Source organism: Hyperolius riggenbachi, chromosome 7 (genome assembly GCF_040937935.1).
Source record: "Hyperolius riggenbachi isolate aHypRig1 chromosome 7, aHypRig1.pri, whole genome shotgun sequence".
Lineage (NCBI taxonomy): Eukaryota > Metazoa > Chordata > Amphibia > Anura > Hyperoliidae > Hyperolius > Hyperolius riggenbachi.
Window position 1 is genome coordinate 26,663,186 of NC_090652.1, and position 20,489 is coordinate 26,683,674.

The 20,489-nt window shown below is 46.3% G+C and overlaps 1 protein-coding gene across 1 annotated transcript in view; it reads right to left on the reverse strand.

The window, feature by feature from the left end:
• The window catches only part of LOC137524180 (uncharacterized), a 30,160-nt gene extending 15,096 nt beyond the window's left edge, over positions 1–15,064 (reverse strand). The window contains exons 1-2 of the mRNA XM_068243762.1: positions 14,983–15,064; positions 2,819–3,139 (exon numbers count right to left, since the gene is read on the reverse strand). Coding sequence (XP_068099863.1) covers positions 2,819–3,139; positions 14,983–14,989 — 328 coding nt within the window. The 5' untranslated portion in view covers positions 14,990–15,064. The remainder of the gene's footprint in view (positions 1–2,818; positions 3,140–14,982) is intronic.
• Between the last annotated feature and the right edge of the window lie 5,425 nt (positions 15,065–20,489).

Below are 20,489 nucleotides of genomic sequence, written 5' to 3' on the forward strand. Positions count from 1 at the left end.
GCTAAAAGGTCCGTACACACGCCGGACTGGAGGCAACGACGGGTCCGTCGTCACCTCCCGCTGGGTGGGCGTTCCAACGACAGTCCGGTGTGTGTACGCACTGTCTGCGGACTGATACGGCTGTTTCTGAGCAATCCGCCGAGCGGATCGCTCAGAAGCAGCAGTATCAGTCCGCCGACAGTGCGTACACACGCCGGACTGTCGTTGGAACGCCCACCCAGCGGGAGGTGACGACGGACCCGTCGTTGCCTCGAGTCCGGCGTGTGTACGGACCTTAAGAAATAAAACATTAAGATCAGATACATCAGTCTAATTGTTTCCAATACAGGAAGAGTTAAGAAACTCCAGTTGTTATCTCTATGCAAACAAGCCATTATCTCTACGACTTTCAAAGTCCTGGAGAGGGCTGTTTTCTGACTTTTATTATCTCAACTGATAGTTAACTATTTACTTTTCCTCTGGCAGAGGAGAGGTCATTAGTTCACAGACTGCTCTGAAAGAATCATTTTGAATGCTGAGTGTTGTGTAATCTGCACATATTAGAGAATGATGCAATATTAGAAAAAAACACACTATATACCTGAAAATAAAAAAATGAGAATATTTTCTTTGCTGCTAATCTTCTAGTAATTATTCATAGTACACAACCAATTCATTATATCATATTTTTTTTTTCGCTTCAGTGTCTCTAAGTATATGGCAGAAACACACTTTCAGGGGTTTTCTTTTCACCACAATTCCTGGGTCTCTGTTAGTGTTGGGCGAACAGTGTTCGCCACTGTTCGGGTTCTGCAGAAACTCACCCTGTTCGGGTGATGTTCGAGTTCGGCCGAACACCTCATGGTGTTCGGCCTTTTTAGTTCGGGTTCGCCCGAACAGCTCAATGCCCAGCCGAACAGGCCGAACAGGGCCCCTTTCCGCCGAATACTGCCCCCCTATGGGGTCGCATGCATAAGGGGGGAGCATGCCCCGGTCGCGGGGGGGTCGGAAATTCCCCCCACTCCCTCCGCTAGCGCTCCCCCCTCTGCCCGCTTCCCCATAAAAAAGTTTGATGAAAGTACCGGTGGCTGGCCTGGCAGTAGAGTGAGTGAGGAGGAGGAGTCCGGAGAGTGACGCGCTGAGGCCGGGCAGCGGGCGGTTCAGCGGTAGTACCCTTGTGGTACTTCCGCCCTTTCTCTGACCTCACGTCCTCTGCAAACGAGGGTACGCGTCACAGGTAGCCTCGTATGCGTCATCACGTAGAGGACGTGAGGTCAGAGAAAGGGCGGAAGTACCACAAGGGTACAACGCTGAACCGCCCGCTGCCCGGCCTCAACGCGTCACTCTCCGGATTCCTCCTCCTCACTCACTCTACTGCCAGGCCAGCCACCGGTACTTTCATCAAACTTTTTTTATGGGGAAGCGGGCAGAGGGGGGAGCGCTAGCGGAGGGGGTGGGGGAATTTCCGACCCCCTCCCGGGACCGGGGCATGCTCCCCCCTTATGCCTGCGACCCCATAGGGCCCCCAAAAGCGGGATGTTCGGGGAGTTCGGGGTTCGGGCCGAACATGCCGAACATCTGGCCCATGTTCGGCGAACGGACCCGAACCCGAACATCCAGGTGTTCGCCCAACACTAGTCTCTGTCATAGTGCTTCCACGTTTGTAATCATGTTTTCCAGCTGCTATTTTTCATGTTCATTCTGCAATTTTTTTAGAAGAGGTGGAATACATTGTGAAATTGCACAATGCTCACTGTGCTTGCGCTAATCAGGAAGCACAATGAGCAGTGGAGAAGGCGGAGACCAGTGTCATGTGACGATGATGCTGCGCGTCATCGCCTGGAACGCAGGTGAGTAATTCCTCTCCGCCCGCTCCTGCCTGTTCATATTTGCCACCGATAATCTGGAGGGAGAAGCGCAGGAAGGAAGGGACACAGGTGAGGGTGGTGGGGGGTCTGCCCCCCCCTCCCTGCCACTGTCCCCGCTGCCCCTCCTTTGCTGCTTTCCCCTTCCTGCAACATGGCCTCTGTTAGAGGCCTTGGTGACACCCCATGGGATATCCATCACCCGGGGTGCTCCGCACTCCTGCGCCCAATGGTAGGAACGCCCCTGCACAACAGCACTGGCCATTGAATTTGACGGCCTTGCTCAGGAGGTGAATGCGTTTGTTCCCAATTTGCATTTGTGTTCTCCCATGCATTTTTAAATGGCACAGCTTTCTGCTTTTTTCGTGTACGTTAACAATTACATTGTATTCCGCCACATCTAAAAAATTGTGGAACAGTTATGAAAAATCACAGGTGGAAAATGTGTACGCACTATGACAGATACCAAGGAATTGCAGTGAAAAACTACCCTACAAGTGTGTTCCCTGCCTAATGCACACTAATTGGTTCAGGGACCACATGTTCCCTTGCACCAATCACTGGTGTCGGGGGGGGGGGGGAGGGGGGCATCCCTGTGACAGCTGTAACAGGGATTATTGAATGGGCTGGGAAAACAACACTGGTTGGTTAAGGGATCACATGATCCCTTTGGCCAATCACTGCTGCCATCAGGTTCATGCACAAAATCGTTCCTGAAAGCAATGGGAACGACTGAAGCTTGAAGAATCAGCAGGGCTGCCAGGCAACAGGTGTTGTTTAAAAGGAAATAAATATGGCAGCCTCCATATCCCTCTCAGTTGAGGTGTCTTAACATTGTGATGGCTTTTAATCTTGCTCACATAGAAAAAGGTATAAATGCAGACTGAGGAAACAACATACGAATTGTGTGTGTGTTTCATGTAAAAATAGCCAAGTATTTCATACATCATATATCTTTGCAGAAATCCCTCTACCTGTGCCTTGAGGTAGTGGTCCTAGTAAGGCAGCTGTACAAGCGACCAAAGAGCTGACACTCTTGTCCTGCAGGTCCCAGATGAGATGTTGGTCGTGCTTCTGTAGTATACTTAGGAATAAGTCCTTGTCACGGAGCCCCCAACCCGTTACATAGCTGTACAGCTGCCTCATCTTCTTCTGGGAGGTACGTTGTTTATGCACTACGTCGTACTGTTCCTGCGTCAGAAGATTTCCTTGCAGAAGATCATCTAGAACAGGATCCACCAGAGACAACCGTTTTATCAGTCTGTCCCGTTTGAGGTCCACAAAGTGTTTACCACCTGCAATACATGGGCAATGCCAGAACTGTTTAATGAAAGGAGAGGAGAACTTATAAATAGGCCACAACAACCACAAACTGGCCCCAGATCTATAAAGCAAATAATAAATCCCAAAGTGTATATCCTAAACTCCAGTTCCAGGAAAATTGGTTTCATAAACTTTTGAGATTTTTTTTTATGACTAGACTAGACTGTAGAAAAGATAGCATATTATAACTAGAATACACAGACACACGATCATGGAAACTCACTGGCCTCAATTCACGGAGCATTATCAAACGTTTATCAAACACTTTATCAAACGTTTGATAATTTACCTCATGGGTAAAATCTCATTTTAAAGTCACTAAGGGCCCATTCACACTTGAGCGGGAATCGCACGATTCCCGCTCACGGCAAACCGCTAGCGGTTCTGCAAGAACCGCTACACAATGTAGCGGTTTGCCGGCGACGAGCGCTCCGCGATTTGCGATCGTGATTAGCGTGCACAGCACGCTAATCGCGATCGCTCCAAACCCGCCGCAGTGTCCAGTGATTTTTCCGCGCTAATCGCGGAAAAAATCACTCCTGCAAAACGCCGGCGGTAATCGCCGGCGTTCTGCGGTTCTAAGTGAGAACGGGCCCTAAGGTGTTATATATTTGTTGAAAGTTTTATCGGTAAAACATTCCATAAGTATATAACACCTTAGTGAATTTAAAATGAGATTTTACCCATGAGGTAAATTATCAAACGTTTGATAAAGTGTTTGATAAACGTTTGATAATGCTCCGTGAATTGAGGCCACTGAGTGCGCTCTGAGGGCCCATTCACGCTGAAGATCGCAAAGTGGTAAAAAAAACAATCACTAGCATTTTTGCAGTGATTTTTTTTTTTGTCATTGGACACGAACATTTTTTGAGCGATCGTGAATTTTTTTAACATTTGAATCGTGATCGCTCCAAAATCACAGAAAAGCGCACAAGTACCGTGTTTCTGATTTCTGCAAATAGCGAATCGCTGGCAATCGTTGCAGTTTAACCACTGCTATATACTATACATTAGACTGGTGATTTTCGAAGTGCTGGCGATTGCCATGGATTCAAAGCGCTGAGGAAACTGCACAGGAAGTGGTTACTGCTCTTTTAATGCTAGCCATACACAGGCTGATCATGGCCCGTCATGCCAAACTGTGCAATCCCTATCTGGTTGGACTTTGACTGGATAATGAACTTACCCTCCCATAAATGGCAAACTCAATTTTGATACAGTTTCCCCGAAAAGAAGACCTACCCTGAAAATAAACCCCAGCACGATTTTTCAGGATTTTTAAAGAACACGTACTGAGAAGGATATGTAGGCTGACATGATTATTTCCTTTTAAATCATGCAGATTTCCTGGCTGTCCTACTGATCCTCTGCCTTTGAAAAAGAAATATGGCAGTCACCATCATTCTAACTTCATGTGTACTTTAGGGATACTATGCCAAAATTAAGCTCTAGTCATAGTTCATAAAAGGGGCAGCCATGGCATGCATGTAAAAAGGTAAAAGTAGATGCAATTTTCAGTAGAATGCTGCAGGACAAATAGACCCTTCACCAAGGAAAGCAGACCAAAAAAAAAAAAAACAACCCACAATCAAAAGACCCCACAAGATGCAAAGCAATATGGGTTGGCAAGTGCTGGACTCTTGGTACAGGTGAAACTCGAAAAATTAGAATATTAGAAAAAGTTAATTTATTTCAGTAAGATGAAACTAATATATAAAATAAACTCATTACTGTATTTTTTGGTTTATAAGACATTCCAGAATATAAGACGCACCTAGGTTCAGGGAAAAAAATATATACAGGATCTTCTCAAAAAATTAGCATATTGTGATAAAGTTCATTATTTTTTGTAATGTACTGATAAACATTAGACTTTCATATATTTTAGATTCAAATACACACAACTGAAGTAGTTCAAGCCTTTTATTGTTTTAATATTGATGATTTTGGCATACAGCTCATGAAAACCCATAATTCCTATCTCAAAAAATTAGCATATTTCATCCGACCAATGAATGGAAAGTGTTTTTAAAACAAAAAAAGTCAACCTTCAAATAATTATGTTCAGTTATGCGCTCAATACTTGGTAGGGAATCCTTTTGCAGAAATGACTGCTTCAATGCGGCGTGGCATGGAGGCAATCAGCCTGTGGCACTGCTCAGGTGTTATGGAGGCCCAGGATGCTTCAATAGTGGCCTTAAGCTCATCCAGAGTGTTGGGTCTTGCGTCACTCAACTTTCTCTTCACAATATCCCACAGATTCTCTATGGGGTTCAGGTCAGGAGAGTTGGCAGGCCAATTGAGCACAGTAATGCCATGGTCAGTAAACCATTTACCAGTGGTTTTGGCACTGTGAGCAGGTGCCAGGTCGTGCTGAAAAATGAAATCATCATCTCCATAAAGCTTTTCAGCAGATGGAAGCATGAACCCACTTTTGAACCAGAAACAGCGGCAGAAGCGCCTGACCTGGGCTACAGAGAAGCAGCACTGGACTGTTGCTCAGTGGTCCAAAGTACTTTTTTCGGATGAAAGCAACTTTTACATGTCATTCGAGAATCAAGGTGCCAGAGTCTGGAGGTAGACTGGGGAGAGGGAAATGCCAAATTGCCTGAAGTCCAGTGTCAAGTACCCACAGTCAGTGATGGTCTGGGGTGCCATGTCAGCTGCAGGTGTTGGTCCACTGTGTTTTATCAAGGGCAGGGTCAATGCAGCTAGCTATCAGGAGATTTTGGAGCACTTCATGCTTCCATCTGCTGAAAAGCTTTATGGAGATGAAGATTTCATTTTTCAGCACGACCTGGCACCTGCTTACAGTGCCAAAACCACTGGTAAATGGTTTACTGACCATGGTATTACTGTGCTCAATTGGCCTGCCAACTCTCCTGACCTGAACCCCATAGAGAATCTGTGGGATATTGTGAAGAGAAAGTTGAGAGACGCAAGACCCAACACTCTGGATGAGCTTAAGGCCGCTATAGAAGCATCCTGGGCCTCCATAACACCTGAGCAGTGCCACAGGCTGATTGCCTCCATGCCACGCCGCATTGAAGCAGTCATTTCTGCAAAAGGATTCCCTACCAAGTATTGACTGCATAACTGAACATAATTATTTGAAGGTTGACTTTTTTTGTTTTAAAAACACTTTCCTTTTATTGGTCGGATGAAATATGCTAATTTTTTGAGATAGGAATTTTGGGTTTTCATGAGCTGTATGCCAAATTCATCAATATTAAAACAATAAAAGGCTTGAACTACTTCAATCGTGTGTAATGAATCTAAAATATATGCAAGTCTAATGTTTATCAGTACATTACAAAAAATAATGAACTTTATCACAATATGCTAATTTTTTGAGAAGATCCTGTATATTAACCTGGTTTGTCCATGTTCCAGGAGCGTCTTAAAGATGTTCTCCCCAATTATTGTGTCACCTTCTGTCCCCATGTGTTGTCCTGTGTCCCCTTCTGTCGCCAATGTCTCCCCTTCTGTGTCCTCCTTTGCTCCCCGTGTCCCCTCCTTTCCCAGTGTCCTCCTTTTCTCCCCATGTGTCCCCTTCTGTTTTCCTTTGTTCTCCCGTGTGTCCCCTTCTGTCCTCCTTTGTCCCAGTGTCCTCATTTGTCCTCTTATGTCCTCCTCGGCACCCGTGTGTGTCCTGTGTCCTCCTTGACTCCCGTGTGGCCCCGTGTCCTGGGGGAGGGGGATCGGAGGACACACAGGGGGACAATGCAGGGAGTCCCCAACATCACTGCGGGTTGGCAGGTTCGTATCAGGTAAGTCGGGGAATGCAGTTCACACTCATTGATCTGAGCCGCCATATCAATGATCGCCTGCTTCAATGAGAAGCCACTTCATTGTAAAGAAAAAAAAACAGAGTTACCCGTCCACGCATTATTTCCTGTTCCTGTACTATTAGTACGCTATTAATAGGTTATTAGTACGCTAACAGGAAAATAATGAGCGAGGACATCTTGTGGCCAAATAGTAAAATTATACCTACAGACATTTATTTTAAATAAAAAGACCTACAGTTACTTTTAAAATGAACTTCTTACCTCCCAAACTCTCCCATAATTCCCCAAATAAATCTTATGTATAAAAAAAAAAAAAAAAAATATATATATATTTACCTTAGGGACTGAATTTTTGTTTCTTTAATATGTATGCCTAGAGAGTATATTACAGTACTGTTATTTATTATTTTACGGGCTTGTAATTGGTGATAGATGCAAAACTGAAAAAATGCACCTTTATTTCCAAATAAAATAAAATTGTACTAGGGAAATATGTTAACAACTTCAGGATCCTTGGTATGCATATCTACACCCCTGTATAAATTACTTGCAGATCAGGGGTGTAGATAGGAATACTGTTTATTTTCCACTGCGTTCGCAATCCCCCCGCCGTTTCCGTTCTGCTCACCATCGCAATACTCTCCTTCTGTGATCTGGGGATGAGAATCAGCTGTTCCCAACCCCGATCACCGTGCCTGTGATGACTCAGAGCTTGCAGCGATGAAACGCAAGCTCTCAGTCAAAAAAACCCCGACACGTCCGTGTTTCTATTAATAGAACACGTTTAGATAGAATCTTGTGGCCAAAAAGTAAAAATATACCCAAATACACTTTTATGTACTTTTACATACAAAAATTATTATTTTGCATATTTAATTTTTTAACTCCTTCCACCAAACCCCATAGTTCCATCATTAAAAAAAAAAATACACAAATAGTTACCTTCCACTAGCAATCGCTAGTGTTTGCACTAAACGCTAGCGATTGCGATTCAGCAAAGTAATTTTTCCCGGTGATTTTGATTTTGCTATGCAATGCACCCAAAAATGGGTGTGGCTATAACCTGCAGAGTGCAAAGTGCGCCGTGGCAAAAATGGGGGTGGTCATGACTGGATAGGGCGGAGCTAACTGTAATTTAAAAGTGCAACGCAAAGACAGTGGGCTTAAGTTTTGGTGACACTTTCCCCAGAAAATTCACATAATTGTGCAGGTTTTCTCAAGAAAATACACGTAATGTGAGTAGATTTGCCCAGAAAATACGTTCAACCATGTGGCAGATTTCACCAGAAAATACATTCAATCACATCGGCAGATTGGACCAGAAAATATGTTCAATAACGTCGGCAGACTTGATCAGAAAACACTTCCATCCTGTGTGGCAGACTTGCCCAGAAAATACACCTGTTAATAAAAAAAAAAAAAACATTTACTCACCTGCTGTCTGCTAAAGACCTGCTGTCCCTGCCTCCGTCCGGCGCGCAGCTCCCACGATCCTCTGCCAGCCAGCAACTGAGAGTAGGGCTACGGGAAACTGGCGCCCGAAGCCCTGCACTGCACTGCAGACTCAGTCTCCAGAGCAGGGCTTCGGACACCATTTTACTGTAGCCCTGCTCTGCCGCAGCTGCGGGCTGCTGCTGCCGGTGAGCTGACACGGTGTCTATTAGACGCCGAAAGTCAGTTCACGCTGGGGGGTGCTTGAAGAATTGTAGGGGGTGCTTCAGCACCCAAAGCACCCCCTGGCGCCGCCGCTGATTATTACATCAGAGGGCATTACAAAAGCTTGGCAAATGAGCTTTTTGTCATTAGGGTTGTACAACAGACACGGGGACATGATTTGCATATGGAGGAAAAAGTTTTTGCCATCCATTTAGAAAGGGGTCATTCACAGTGAGAGTGGCTAAAATCTGGAATATCTTACCTCAGAAAGTAGTTATGGCAAACTATACATCTGCATTAAAGGACTTCCGAGGCCAAATGTTTAAAAAAAGACATAAAAAAAGTTATATACCTGTGTAACTTTGTAGGACACGGAGGACGCTGTCCGCGCCCTACGTGCCGTTCCGCCGGGTCCCCGCCGCTCATAATTCCCCTCGGACGGCTCCCGACCCCACGGCCAGGGTCGGGCTCTCTGCCTGTATCAAGATGGCCGCCGGCCGCGGCTGCGCACTCCGCATTGCCGCTAGTGCGGCTGCGCAGCTCCAGGGCCAGCCCTCCGATCCACACATCCTGATCCTGACTGTAGTGTTGTCCGGATCATGAATGAATCGTTCATATGATCCGGATCTTTTTTGTGAGTCGAATCATCCGGATCGTCACAATGAAAGATTCGGTTCACAGTGGATGTCTGTCTGGAACAAACAGGAACATACAGAATGTACAGTGCAGGGAAAGTCCTGTCCTGCTTGTCATTTCACCCCCAGTCTGCTTCCCTAGTAAAATGATTCAAATGATTCGGTTCAAAGATCCGGATCTTTTCAGTGATCCGATGCGAATGATCCGAATCCTTAAAAAGATCTGGACTTCCCATCGCTATCCTGGAGCGGATGTTCTATCAGTATAGATAGAACAAGAGCTGCATAACGCGGCTCAATCTGACATCCAACTTCAACACCAGATTGTTATGCGACCTTAACGTCCCCTAAAACACAACGTCTTGGTGGGAAAGAGGCCTTAAAGAGGGATTGGATGCTTTCCTTGCATTGAAGGGCTTCCACAGCTACAATTTCTAGGTAATTCCCAGAAGAGTTGATTTAGGGATTTATCTGGCTGCCATCTGGAGTCAATTTTTCCCTTTTAAAGGATACCCGAGGGGACATGTGACATGATGAGATAGACATGTGTATGTATAGTGCCTAGCACACAAATAACTATGCTGTGTTCCTTTTTTCTTTCTCTGCCTGAAAGAGTTAAACATCGGGTATGCAAGTGACAGTTCCTGTCAGGACTGAGTCAGACTACAGACAGTGTGACCTTCACTGATAAAAAATTACAACTATAAAACACTTTCCTAGCAGAAAATGGCTTCAGAGCAGAAAAGAGATAAAAAAAAGATCAATAGTTCATAGATTTTAGCTCTGGCATACTTCAATGAATGCGTCATTGAGCAAAACAATAAAACAGTAGAAACTTAAAAAGTAGATTTAAATATAAAATAAAACTGTGTAATATCTTAAAAAAGTCATTTTTAGGAGAAGGAGGATAGAAACAATTGTTTATTTCATTAGTTTATTCCTTCCCCTGGATCAACTGGGATATGTGCAGGTTCAGTATGGTGATTTTTTTTTGTGGTTGGATTTGATGGACGAATGTCTTTTTTCAACCAAACTATGTAACTATGTAATACAGTTATCGGTAAATGAATAGAAGGTGTGCTGAAATGTGAAAATGGTTTTGGTTTTTAAGGGGAAAAAAAACAGTGATCCTGAAGTGGTTAAACATTGCAATAACCGGGACAAATGGGCAAATAAAATGTGTTGCTTTTATGCACAGTAGCACTTTTTATTTTAACATATAACGGCCAAAAACAAATACTTTTTTCTTATTTTTACCATTAAAATGCATATAGAATAAAATAATTCTTGGCATAATGTACCAACCAAAGAAAGCCTAATTGGTGGTGAGAGAAACAAGATATAGATCATTTTGTTGTGATAAGCAGTAATAAAGTTATTGGCGAATGAATGTAAGGAGCGCTGAAAGGTGAAAATTGCCCTGGTGCTCAAGAGGAAAAATTCCTCAGTGGTGAAGTAATTAAAGAGGAGGTTGAGTCCAATTAGCCGCTGATTCCCCCACTCTATCCATGTAGCCTCGGACCCTACATAGGTATCTGTGAGGTATGGTTAGCACAGGTTAAAAACCAGTATCTATACTACCTGTAGTAAACAATGTCATGGAAACACAACAAAACCATTCCTGCTGTGACACGAGATATACAGTGCGATGCAAAAGTTTGGGCAACTTTGGTAATCGTCATGATTTTCCTGTATAAATCGCTGGTTGTTACGATAAAAAATGTCAGTTAAATATATCATATAGGAGACACACACAGTGATATTTGAGAAGTGAAATGAAGTTTATTGGATTTACAGAAAGTGCGCAATAATTGTTTAAACAAAATTAGGCAGGTGCATAAATTTGGCCACTATTGTCATTTTATTGATTCCAAAACCTTTAGAACTAATTATTGGAACTCAAATTGGCTTGGTAAGCTCAGGACTGAGTCAGACTACTGATTACTGACCTACATACACGGGTGAATCCAATTATGAGAACTGAGTATTTAAGGGGGTCAATTGTAAGTTTCCCTCCTCTTAATTTTCTCTGAAGAGTAGCAACATGAGGGTTTCAAAATAACTCTCAAATGAACTGAAGACAAAGATTGTTCCCCATCATGGTTTAGGAGAAGGATACAGAAAGCTGTCTCAGAGATTTCAGCTGTCTGTTTCCACAGTTAGGGACATATTGAGGAAATGGAAGACCACAGGCTCAGTTCAAGTTAAGGCTCGAAGTGGCAGACCAAGAAAAATCTCGGATAGACAGAAGCGCAGAATGGTGAGAACAGTCAGAGTCAACCCACAGACCTGCACCATACACCTACAACATCATCTTGCTGCAGATAGAGTCATTGTGCATTGTTGTAACGATCGGTGTCAGCACACAGAGAGAATCTGATTATTGGTGATCTGCAGTATCACCAACAATACAGATGTATACCTGATTATTGATGAGCTGCAGAATCACCAATAATACAAGTATGACTAACCTCTGGACACCTAGTAATGCGTAAGTGTTTTGGTGCAACAGTAGGCTATCTCCTGTGGGGCGGGAGACGCAGAAACTATGAGCATGGACCACCTGAGGAGCAGGTGGCCTATGGCTGTGTGGGTACTATCTCCTAGGAGAGGGGATAGAGATAACCTGGGAGCCAATGATTCCCTGCTATACTGGGAATCAGACTATACTGCAGTCAACACCTGGTGGAATGGTGTTACTGCTAGTACAGTTAGACTGAGCACTCAGGGAGAGTGACAGCTAGGGTGGTCGGGCAGGCCAGGTCGGCAACACACGAGCAGATCAGGTACAGAGAGGGAAAGACTGATTCGGTAACCGGGTACAGGCAGGGTCTGGCAACAGGTAAGCAGATATGCAGAAGTACCGAATCAGAAAGCAAGAGAAAGGTAGACAGAGCAAATGGTCATAACATATAAGAATAACAAAGTCCTAGACTGGGGTGTGAGTTCCTTGGTCTCGACACCCTGAAACTAGTCTAGAGTATAACACAGCAATGACACAGTATCCCTAAGCTTGAGTGTGTGGTCCTTGGTCACAACACCCTGGAACTGGTCTAAATGATCACACAGCAATGACACAGTATCCCTATGCTTGGGTGTGAGGTCCGTGGTCACAACACCCTGGAACTGGTCTAAAGTATAACACATCAATGACACAGTATCCCTAAGCTTGGGTGTGAGGTCCGTGGTCACAACACCCTGCAACTGGTCTAACATAACACAAACGTAATCTGGCTAAGTGTGAATTCCCAGGTCCTCCTGGTTCTAACACACAGTGAGATCTGACTGGTCTGAGTGCTCACACGTTAGTATTCGCAATGGCAGACAACCAGCAACTGACAGGCAAGAAGTATATATAGTGCAGCGCTCCTCAGCGCCGCCCAGTCCCACTCAGCCAATCACCCACTGTGCTGGGATCAGCTGATCGTCCTGATCAGCTGATCCCTCTCCTATTGGCATAAAGGCCTTTCCTCCTAGCGCGTGTGCGCGCGTGTGAAGCTCTTCATCTGTGTGCACTACTAGGCTCAGACAAACCAGACGCATGCCGCTGTGCGGAAACCGCCGGTCTGAACACGGAGACAGCCGCCCCGCTGCCAGACCGCGCGGCGGTGTCTCCGCAATCCATTACAATTGTTCAACCATTCGCCGCACTTTATGCAAGGAGATGCTGTATGTGAGAGTGATGCAGAGGAAGCCTCCACCCACAGCACACACTGAGCTGCTTGAGGTATGCTAAAGCACATTTGGACAAGCCAGCTTCATTTTGGAATAAGGTGCTGAGGACTGCTGAAACTAAAATAGAGTTATTATAACAAGGGGTGTTATACATGGAGGAAAAAGAACGCAGAAATAAATATGGTGGTGGTTCCATCATGCTGTGGGGCTGTGTGGCCAGTGCAGGGACTGGGAACCTTGTCAAAGCTGAGGGACGCATGGATTCCACTCAGCAGATTCTGGAGACCAATGTCCAGGAATCAGTGACAAAGCTGAAGCTGCGCCGGATCTTTCAACATCACACTAAACACTTCTCAAAATCCACTAAGGCATTCACGCAGAGGAACAAGTACAACGTTCTGGAATGGTCATCTCAGTCCCCAGACCTGAATATAATTAAAAAATCTGTGGTGTGAGTTAAAGAGAGCTGTCCATGCTCAGAAGCCATCAAACCTGAATAAACTAGAGATGTTTTGTAAAGAGGAATGGTCCAAAATACCTTCAACCAGAATCCAGACTCTCATTGGAACCTACAGGAAGCGTTAAGAGGCTGTAATTTCTGCAAAAGGAGGATCTACTAAATATTGATTTCATTTCTTTTTTGTGGTGCCCAAATTTATGCACCAGCCTAATCTTGTTTAAACAATTATTTCACACTTTCTGTAAATCCAATAAACTTCATTTCACTTCTCAAATATCACTGTGTGTGTCTCCTATATGATATATTTAACTGACATTTTTTATTGTAACAACCAATGATTTATACAGGAGAATCATGACGATTAACAAGGTTGCCCAAACTTTCACATCCCACTGTAGAGGTTACCGGTGTCAAACAGATAGATACCTCTGCAGCTACGGTCACTATGCGGAGATACAGTATATGACAAACGACAATGCCTTCCTCTCCTCTGGACTCTTTATCTACACTAAAGCTACATACTTCACCACAACGACCTAAGAAGAAAGATCCAGCGAAGTCCCCCTCGGGCAGTTTCTAGGCCAGATTGCACCCAGGGCGAGGGTGTAAAAATTGTGCCCCTTCTGCCCCACCCCACTAGACTCAGGGACACTTACACTTTAGGGACAGTCACAAAGCCACAGGTCGCATGTAGATCTGCCTACTTACTAGTGACCAGCCGCTCATCCAGGAGGCGAAGAGAGCCCGGAAAGCCGACTCCTCCATGGGCACCGCTCACTAACAGCCTGCAGTACCGCTACAGGACATCAGGTGTCATCATGCGCTGGTGACGTGATGATGACTTGACATCCGATGCAGGCAGCCCAGGAGGAGTCAAGGAAGGTCATTGCGCTGGTAATTGTCTCTCTTCTTCCATTTGGCTGCCCTGCACGTCACCAGCTCCCTATTGGTTATGTCCTGCTCCCCCTTTCTTCTACTTGCCGGGCTGCACCTAGGGCGGTTGCCCTGCCCAAGAAACGGCTCTGTGTCCCCCAACGACGAGCGATACCCGATCCATCTTCCTGCGGGTGACTTCACAGGACGCTACAGGCACGAATGGGAAGTCAAGCGATCATACTACTTTGCATGGAGGGATCCTATAGATCCGATGTGACAGCTGTTTGCATGAACGCAGTTCATGAACGCGCGTCTATACCCACGTTGCAAGAACGTGTAAACGATTGCTCGTCGCTCCCCCCCTCTCCTCCCCCCCAAAAATAAATAATAAAAAAAAATCACCAGATGTCGGAAAGTAAGGCCTTTAGGTGGGGAGGGAGGGACCTCTCAGGTAGGCTAAAGGCCCATACACACGTCTGATTTTTGCGAACGAAGGGGCGTTTGAACGTCCCGTCGTTGAGTCGTCCGCACGCCAAATCGGGCGTGTGTACAGACTGTCATTCGCGTGATAAGACTGAGTTTCAAACTCAGTCTTATCACGCGAACGACAGTCTGTACACACGCCCGATTTGGCGTGCGGACGACTGAACGACGGGACGTTCAAACGACCCGTCATTCGCAAAAATCAGACGTGTGTATGGGCCTTTAGTGTTATTACTCACCAGCCATAAGTGGAGATCTCACAGTCCAGCATCAGTTTCTTGCTGTGCTGCAGAAATACCTGTATGAGGAAAGAAGAAACCCTCCCGTACATATGAAACAGAAAGCCAACTGCTACGGACGTAACCTCAGCCAAGACAAGGTGAGAAGCTGTGTGTCACGCAGGCACTGGCTGTAACCTCCAGGAAGTGGCATATCTGTAAATAGAAATTGTCATACACAATGATAGGTAAAACACCGGTCTTTGTGTCGTTAATACCCTGCAAAGGTATCTTTTCAGCTTGGAAATCCCCTTAAATTGCAGCCATGACAACAGCGCTTTTGTTCAGTGTACAGACAGATCACAGACTCCCATGTTGCTGCAGGAGTGATTTGCTGCTTAGAGCAAGAGGCATTGCTAGGCTAGGAGCACACTTGTCCGTTGTGTGTGATTTTTTTTGTACATCATGGCCCATATTCAATTCACTTTTTCAACAGTTTTCTCCTAGGACAGTGATGGCTAACCTTCACACTCCGGGAGTGTCTTTTAGATGTTCTCCCTAATATTGTGTGCTCCTGTGTCCCCCATGTATCCTCCCGTGTCCATCATGCGTCTCCTCCTGTCCCCCCATGTCTCCTCCGCCCCTCCCCCCCCATATCCCCTCTGTTCCCCGTGCGTACATGTAAGCAGCGGCGATCAGAGAAATCTCCTCTCTCTCCCGTAGCGCTGGCTCCTGCTGATGATGCAATCAGCAAAAGCCAGCAATGAGGAATGCTTGAGGGAGAGACCTCTAATTGCCACTGGAGCAGATTAATGAAGTGAGCGGATGCTATGCATATGACCCTGTCACCGCACTCTGCCGCAAGGTCATATGAATGATGATTTGTGTGTTGCGGGGTGTTGGGGGCGGAGCATCACACCACAAATGCACTGGCCAGGCATAAAACCAGCCCAAAGGGTGCGACTTTTTGAAGCCAGGTTGCCTCTAAGGTTTTTGTCAATGCAGTATGCCACTTAAAGGGATCTGAGCAGCTCCTTCTTTCAAACAGCTGAAAGGGCTGCCATGTTTGAGAAGCTAACTCCCCCTGCTCCCTTTTCACCACAGTTATCCAGCCTTGGGGTGAAGTTCACCAAGTTACTTATCTTACCACTGAAGTACAGTGTTCCCCCTTCTCTCCCCCCCCCCCCCCCTAATGCTTAATGGGTTTGTTTGAATTTTAGCTGGTGGTCAATTAGAGTCCTAATCAGCCTTCCATTTTCTGTTGCTTGTGACGCACTGCTCAGCCGGAGAAAGAGGAACACTGCCTGTAATGTAACCCTTAAAGGAATACTTAAAGAGAACCTGAGGTGGGATTTAATTATGTTACTAGGGCACATAGGCTGGTTGTGCACACTAAGACCAGCCTCCTTTGCCCCATGGTGTGCCTCCATGTCCCCCATGTGCGCCGCTATATCCCCGCAGTGCTGGCGACACGCAGCGTGTTGCCAGCACAATGTTTACCTAAGCGCTGTCTGTCAGCGCCACTCCCCCGCATCGGCGCTACCCGCCTGTGTCCCTTCTCTCCCACTGATAGGAGGGAAGTGACGCGGGCGGGTAGCGCCAATGCGGAGGAGCGGCGCTGACTGACAGCGCATAGGTAAACATTGTGCTGGCGACGCGCTGTGTGTCGCCAGCACTGCGGGGGGTATAGCGGCGCGCAGGGGGGACATGGAGGCACACCATGGGGCAACGGAGGCTGGTGTTACTGTGCACAACCAGCCTCTGTGCCCCACTAACATAATTAAATCCCACCTCGGGTTCTCTTTAAGCCAAAAAAAAAAAAAAATGAGTATTCCTTTAAATGTAAAAAGATGAGGTAAAATGAAAGTTTTAATTTAACAAAGAACCATATTTTTAGCATGCATTTTTAATTTGCTATCAAGCTGACTTGGGACTTAAAAATTATGCTCGGTTCCCTTTAAAGTGTGTGTAAAGGTGCAATGTGGAAGTGATTTTACCACGCAGAAATCCCATCACACCAAGTGTAAAAAGACCTGGAGGCTGCCATATTTATCTCTTTTAAACAATACAGATTGCCTGGCTGTCCTGCTGACCCTCTGCCTCTAATACGGTTAGCCATAGGCCCTGAACAAGCATGCAGATCAGATCTGACTGACTTCTGACTGGATTAGCCACATGCGTGTTTCAGGTGTGTGATTCAGACGCTACTGCAGCCAAAGAGATCAACATGACTGCCAGACAACTGGTATTGTTTATAACGAAATAAAAATGGCAGCCTCCATATCCCTCTCACGTCAGGTGTCTTAACTAACAAGGCTCTCCTCCATATATTATCTCACTAGTTTCCAGATACCACCACAACCCCGTACTGCAGTGTTCTGTCCGCTAGAATCACCCCCTGACATTCACATGTACAAAACTTCTCTCCAGCCTCTCCCCTCATAGGAACTTCCTTTCCAGAAGACATCAGTCATTCTCCAAACCGTGAAGCCATTAAGCAGGCATGTCCATCACGGATTAATCACGAGATTCAAATGAGCTTTAATTGCTGCAGCTGAGCGGCTAGATGCGGCGGGGTTAATTACCCATAATGCTGCTTTCTGCCCAGCGTTTCAACGAGGTGCAAGCATCCTAATGGATGTGTTGCAAGCCTCGCTATGGAGCACTTCCTCGTTCTGGCTTGAAGAAGGAAGTGCTCCATAGCGAAGCTTGCAACACGTCAATTAGGCCGCTTGTACCAGAAAGCAGCATTATGGGTAATTAACCCCGCCGCATCTAGCCGCTCAGCTGCTGCAATTAAAGCTCATTTGAATCACGAGTAACCGGCGTGGTTACTCGTGATTAATCTGTGATAAGCATGCCTTGCCTTTACTTGTTGCCGACCACATCAAGCGGATGGGCGTGGCCGCGGTGGCACACTCAGGACTGCCTGACGGCGATAAGCATAAAGTCCTTGGGGCTTGTTTTGCAGGAGATCGTGCATGCTGATGAGCATGCATCTCCGCTTGGTAGGCTCCACTCCTCTAGGAGACTGTTACCTGACGAAAACGCCATCTAATTAGCTTGTACAGCGCTGCGATCCACTCCAGAGGCTCAGGGGTGATTAGCTATCATAGGCTGAAGCCTATGATAGCTGATCACGGGGATTGGCTGGCGGAGGGGAGGAAGTAGATAGGTTACAAAAAAAAAAAAGACATATTATAAAAATAAAGAGGTAAATATTAACTAACTTAGACCACTCCCCTTTAGCCTCTAGCCAATCTTTGCTGCCTGCTAAATGTGATACACACAGCTCTGGCACCACCAGCGGTACATATTGCCTCACCTGGTTGTTTGCTCCCTAATCCTTTAGGTTGTAAGCTTGCGAGGGCAGAGTTCACTACGTTTTGTCGTATGTTTATTTGCTGTGTATTTTGTTAATCACAGTATAATTGGTTGCTAACATTTATGTTTGTCTACTAACTCTGTATTATCTATCTATCTATCTAAATAACTTAATATGTCTCGTCGCTGCAGCCCGATCGCTCTGCTGTCATAATTACAACAGCTCGGGAGGGGGAAGTCTCAGGGTCCCAATGAGGCTTCCTGGTCCTTTGTAGCCTGGGGAAATCCAGCGCTGGCTCCCCCAAAACTTAACAAAGCCTGACAATTACTGTGCAGGCGCAGCAATATTTACCTTCCCCGATCCTGCGCAGTAGCAGCTCTTTGTTCAGGATAGGCGGAAATAACCGAGCCCAATCGTATCCGCTCTACTGCGCAGGTGCAAAAGACTCGGGTCTGCGCAGTAAAGCGGATACGATCAGGCTTAGCCATTTCCGCCTTAACCCGAACGAAGAGCCGATAGAGCATCTGCGCTGGTAGGTAAATATTTTCCTTGCTGCTGTTCAGGGGGATGCCGTGCTGGATTGCCGGGACACCTGAGGACAGGGGAAGCCTGGTTAGGATCCAGAGGCTTCCCTGTCACCGAGGTAAGTATTCCCCAGGGGTTTTTTTTTTGTTACAAGTTTTCTAAAGGATATTAGATTAAATTCCAAAAAACTAAGTTTACTTACCTAGGGCTTCTTCCAGCACCTAGAGGTCATGACTGTCCCTTGCCACAGCATCAGTCTTCGCTCTGGCAGGCTCTGAAGTATCGCCGACCTCCGGCAGGTTGGCGTTTTCTGCACATGCACCACACACAAGCAATAGAACACAGCAGTACATGCATCCAGCTACATTTAAGTGGTCAGCAGGTGCTCGTCAGCCAATCAGGATGCACTATCATACACCCTTTACCTGCCATACCACATCTAGCAGCCATTAGCATTCAGGTGGGAGGCTGCATGCTTGTACTGGATGCATGTACTGCTGTGTTCTATTGCTTGTGTGTGGTGAATTTAGCATTCAGTATGGAGGCAGTGTTGGTGGGTTTTCTGGATGTGAGAGGTCCAGAGCCTGGGTGTGAGAGGTCCAGGCCCACCTGCACTCCCCTCCAGGTATCACGTGTTGGCCTTGGGGCCCCGGCCAGTGAGAGAGTTCCGGGGCCCCTGGTCATCATGCGAACCAATCGTGTGTTTTTAAACGTTTTCTTTCAGCTCTAGGACATGGCGGGCAGGTGACCGGTTAGGGAGGGACCCCTGTGGGAGGGATGCCTGCACGGGGCGGTCCTGCTAGCGACGCAATCTTGCGATGGCGTCCAACTGAAGCATCCCACCTGAATGCTAATGGCTGCTAGATGTGGTATGGCAGGTAAAGGGTGTATGATAGTGCATCCTGATTGGCTGACAAGCACCTGCTGACCACTTAAATGTAGCTGGATGCATGTACTGCTGTGTTCTATTGCTTGTGTGTGGTGAATTTAGCATTCAGTATGGAGGCAGTGTTGGTGGGTTTTCTGGATGTGAGAGGTCCAGAGCCTGGGTGTGAGAGGTCCAGGCCCACCTGCACTCCCCTCCAGGTATCGCATGTTGGCCTTGGGGCCCCGGCCAGTGAGAGAGGTCTGGGGCCCCTGATTTTCTGCACATGCAAAGGTGTGCGCCGTCACTGGGAGCATGCAGATGCAGTACACTCCCGATGACGTAGGTGCGTTCCTCCGCACAGAAGATGCCGACCTGCTGGGAGTCAGGGATACCACAGAACCTGCTAGCAGAGCAGATCCAGAGCGAAGATTGGAGCTGCAGCGAGGGACACGTGACCTCTGGGGGCTGTAATCAGCTACAGGTAAGTAAAGTTAGATTTTTGGAATTTACTCAATATCCTTTAAAGTGAACCAGAGACGAAGTACCCTCATGTATTTTACCATATATATCAATGGGGACATTAGAGAAAACACCTACCCTGCTCTCTGTTTCATCCCCCACTGCTCAGCCCGCTTGTTACCAGCCCTGATAAAATCCCCAACTGAGCATTCAGTCTGGCTTTGCTCAGGAATATTTATAGCTCAGTCTGTGTTCTCTGGTGTCTTTTCAAGCCCAAGCCTGCCCCCTGCTGGCTCTGCACAGGAATCATTATAGCTGAGTCATTATAGCAAAGCCAGACTGAATGCTCAG